At 38.5% G+C, this 3,783-nt stretch overlaps 1 protein-coding gene across 1 annotated transcript in view; it reads left to right on the top strand.

Moving 5' to 3' along the window:
• Positions 1–2,165, top strand: part of LOC106883955 (uncharacterized) — a 13,232-nt gene extending 11,067 nt beyond the window's left edge. Inside the window, exon 6 of the mRNA XM_014935112.1 lies at positions 2,006–2,165. Coding sequence (XP_014790598.1) covers positions 2,006–2,046 — 41 coding nt within the window. The 3' untranslated portion in view covers positions 2,047–2,165. The remainder of the gene's footprint in view (positions 1–2,005) is intronic.
• The last annotated feature ends 1,618 nt before the right edge of the window (positions 2,166–3,783 follow it).

Raw genomic sequence — 3,783 nt, 5'->3', positions numbered from 1 at the left:
GCACGTTATAAAAATAAAACTACTGAATAATAATAATAATAATAATGATAATAATAATAATAATAATAATAATAATAATAATAATAATAATAATAATAATAATCATAATAATAATGATCTCAACGCTTCTAAAAGAAAACTTCGTTCGTTTGTTTGTTTACGCTTATCGTAATTTGAATTTAACATATGATAGCATCTCATAAAGCCAGATTTCTATACATCTTAAATTTGCAGAGGAATCTGGAGTGGGGGAACTTTAGCTTAATCGGTCAAAGCATCGTGACGCGTAATCACGGAGATGTGAGTTCGAGTCCCACAGCTAACCACCTACACTTTTTTCTGCAAAATAGGGGTAGTTTATCCTGTTCAGGCTATATTATTAGCATTATCCTGCGATTGAGAATTTAAATATCACTTCTTTAACTTTCTAAGACATCTCAACGCTTCTAAAACCAAACTTCGTTTGTTTGTTTGTTTTATGTTTATCGTAATTTGAATTTAATAATAATAATAATAATTATTATTATTATTATTATTACTATTATTATAAGCTTAAAGCTTATAAGAGATCACCGTGTACAATCTAAAGAAAATAGGCTAATATTGGGGTATATAAACCCTTGACAGAAAAAAATATATTAGACTATTTTCTTTAGTCAATATACGCTGATCGCTTATACACATGTGTGTGTATGTGTGGTGTGTGTGTGTGTGTGTGCGTATGCAATGACTCTGCTTGGAAATATTCACTGTATATTCGAGAGATTGAAACCACGATGTCCCGATTGTGAGCGCAACACACTAAACACTAGACCATACGTCCTCGGCAGTGGCTCTTATGGCTTCTGTTCTTAACTGATTGGAAGTGTTATCATGTACATTGTTTTGTCTTCGTATAAAAAGATGGGCTACAGCAAATATTCTGCTCAGCGCCACTGATGGAGATTTATTTATAAATCAGTTCTCACTTATTCCATGTCCATTTATTGTTAATTTCCTAAAAACCGTCCATTTTTCTGGATTCCTGTTGTTGTTGGCACTCCGTCGCTTACGACGTCGAGGGTTCCAGTTGATCCGATCAACGGAACAGCCCGCTCGTGAAATTAACGTGCAAGTGGCTGAGCACTCCACAGACGCGTGTATCCTTAACGCAATTCTCGGGGAGATTCAGCGTGACACAGTGTGACAAGGCTGGCCCTTTTGAATTACAGGCACAACAGAAACAGGAAGTAGTGTGAGAGAAAGTTGAGGTGAAAGAGTACAGCAGGGTTCGCCACCATCCCCTGCCGGAGCCTCGTGGAGCTTTAGGTGTTTTCGCTCAATAAACACTCACAACACCCGGTCTTGGAATCGAAACCGCGATCCTATGACCGCGAGTCCGCTGCCCTAACCACTGGGCCATTGCGCCTCCACTCTGGATTCTTGTATGTAATGACATTAGTATGAGATGGACCTCACCCACAACATATCTTAATAAGAAAAAGATCACAGACCCATTCCTGAGCCGATCCCATAACATTTGATTTCCTGGGAGAAGACTTCCTTTGAATTTACAAAGAAATGTAGCACTCGTGGTTGTGTGGTAAGAAGCTTGCTTCCCAAACACATGGTTCCGGATTCAGTCCCACTGCATGGCACTTCAAGCAAATGTCTTCAACTATAGCCACGACCTGACCAAAGCCCTGTGAATGGATTTGGCAGGCGGAAACTGAAAGAAGCTCGTCGTATATGTGTGTGTGCATGTCTGTTTGTCCCTCCTCCATCATCGCTTGACAACCGATGATAGTGTGTTTACATCCCCGTAACTTAGCTGTTCGACATAGAGACCGATAAGTCCTTGTGTCGATTTGTTCGACTGAAGGCGGTGCTCCAGCATGGCCGCAGTCAAATGACTGAGACAAGTAAAAGAATAAAAGAATAGTGTTACGACCTTAGACTTCTGTTTTGCATTTTCTACGTTGATTTTGATTTTCTTTTCTTGTATTTTCACGTCCTGATTACGAAGAGTATATGCCCAATATTGAGACGACCAGGATACTGTCGTAATGGAATGAATGCGGCCTGGTTAACAAAAAGTAATATTTCTTGGAGAAGGCAACAGGTCACAAGTATATTTGTAAACCATATCTTCTGCTTTTATGATAAATAAAACGTGTGCGAACTTAGTTACTTGTTGTTTATTCTGATTAAGGAGGCGCAATGGCCCAGTGGTTAGGGCAGCGGACTCGCGGTCATAGGATCGTGGCTTCGATTCCCAGACCGGGCGTTGTGAGTGTTTATTGAGCGAAAACACCTAAAGCTCCACAAGGCTCCGGCAGGGGATGGTGGCGAACCCTGCTGTACTCTTCCACCACAACTTTCTCTCACTCTTACTTCCTGTTTCTGTTGTACCTGTAATTCAAAGGGTCAGCCTTGTCACACTGTGTCACGCTGAATATCCCCGAGAACTACGTTAAGGGTACACGTGTCTGTGGAGTGCTCAGCCACTTGCACGTTAATTTCACGAGCAGGCTATTCCGTTGATCGGATCAACTGGAACCCTCGACGTCGTAAGCGACGGACACTCCGTCCGTCGCTTACGACAATTTTGATTAATTTGATAACGTTATGATAATAATTATTAATGTAGGCAAACGACTACATATTTCAGAAAATATAGTAGGATGTCCAGACAGTTTTCTTCCTGCTTTTCTCGAATTTGCCTCTGCTTTTAAACAATAGTTATGGTATTTCGTAAGAGGACTTTGGGACGGCGATAATTTCAAAACTATGCATTTTTAAAAAATATTTCCCACATTCGTTTTTGTCTTATTAAAATTTGTTTTTTAAATACGAAAGCGCACATCTTTGATTTAAAACTTTTGTATTTGGTTTGTGTTAATGTACAAACCTACAGTTCATTTATTTTGTGAATATTCACTTGATCCTAGTTTTATGATGCGTGTAGTTGGTCAGCATTTGAACTTTGCATGGTTAGCTTCAAGGCCAACAGTTCCCATTTTCAACTGAATCACAGCTTGATATCATTCACCAACTAACAATCCAATGTATTCACCAATACTTCATAAACGTCTGTATTGCTGTCTTGTCAGAATTTAATATCATGTAGAGAGTGAATTAAACTAAATCAATTTATCATAACGAACATATATCTTGTTTGTGTAACAAATCTTGTCATTCAGCTGCTATTTCTAGCAGACTACCATGGCAATGTCAATTTTACATTTAATCGTAAAATAACTGAATACAAAATTCTCAAGAATGCTTAAAAGAAAGTGTACTTAGAATTCAACTCATGAATGTGAATGTCGAAATCTCTTCGCCTGGACCTCTTTTCCTTTGAGAGCATTTGATGGACATTTATGGTGCAACATCCTGCAATAGTCGGCCATCATATTGACATTCCATCTTCTCTGATATCTTCTTTCTATTTTCTTTGTCTTGATGAACCCTCCCCCGCCTGCTTCTTACTCGCATCCTCCAGATTTTCCGGTAAGAAATCCAAATGGTCATATATAAAATAATTTTGATGCTCATTTTACACTCTAAGGCCTCGGACTTTTCCAAATATATTTCCTACTTTGTCCAACAGGGATGGAAGAATATTTATTACCATTATGCAGAAGAACAACTTTAAGATTATTCTTTGAAGAGTCAATAAAGAGTTTCCATTCATCAGAGTTGTTACTTATGCCAAACTTTCCTATTAGTCCTGATGGATCTATACAATAAACCCAATTTCCCTGAGCAAAATTATGAACAATTTCTTTTTCACGGTTAGAT

The sequence above is a fragment of the Octopus bimaculoides genome, chromosome 27 (assembly GCF_001194135.2).
Source record: "Octopus bimaculoides isolate UCB-OBI-ISO-001 chromosome 27, ASM119413v2, whole genome shotgun sequence".
NCBI lineage: Eukaryota > Metazoa > Mollusca > Cephalopoda > Octopoda > Octopodidae > Octopus > Octopus bimaculoides.
Note: the sequence above shows the minus strand (reverse complement) of the source record. Positions and strands in the feature narration are given on the sequence as shown.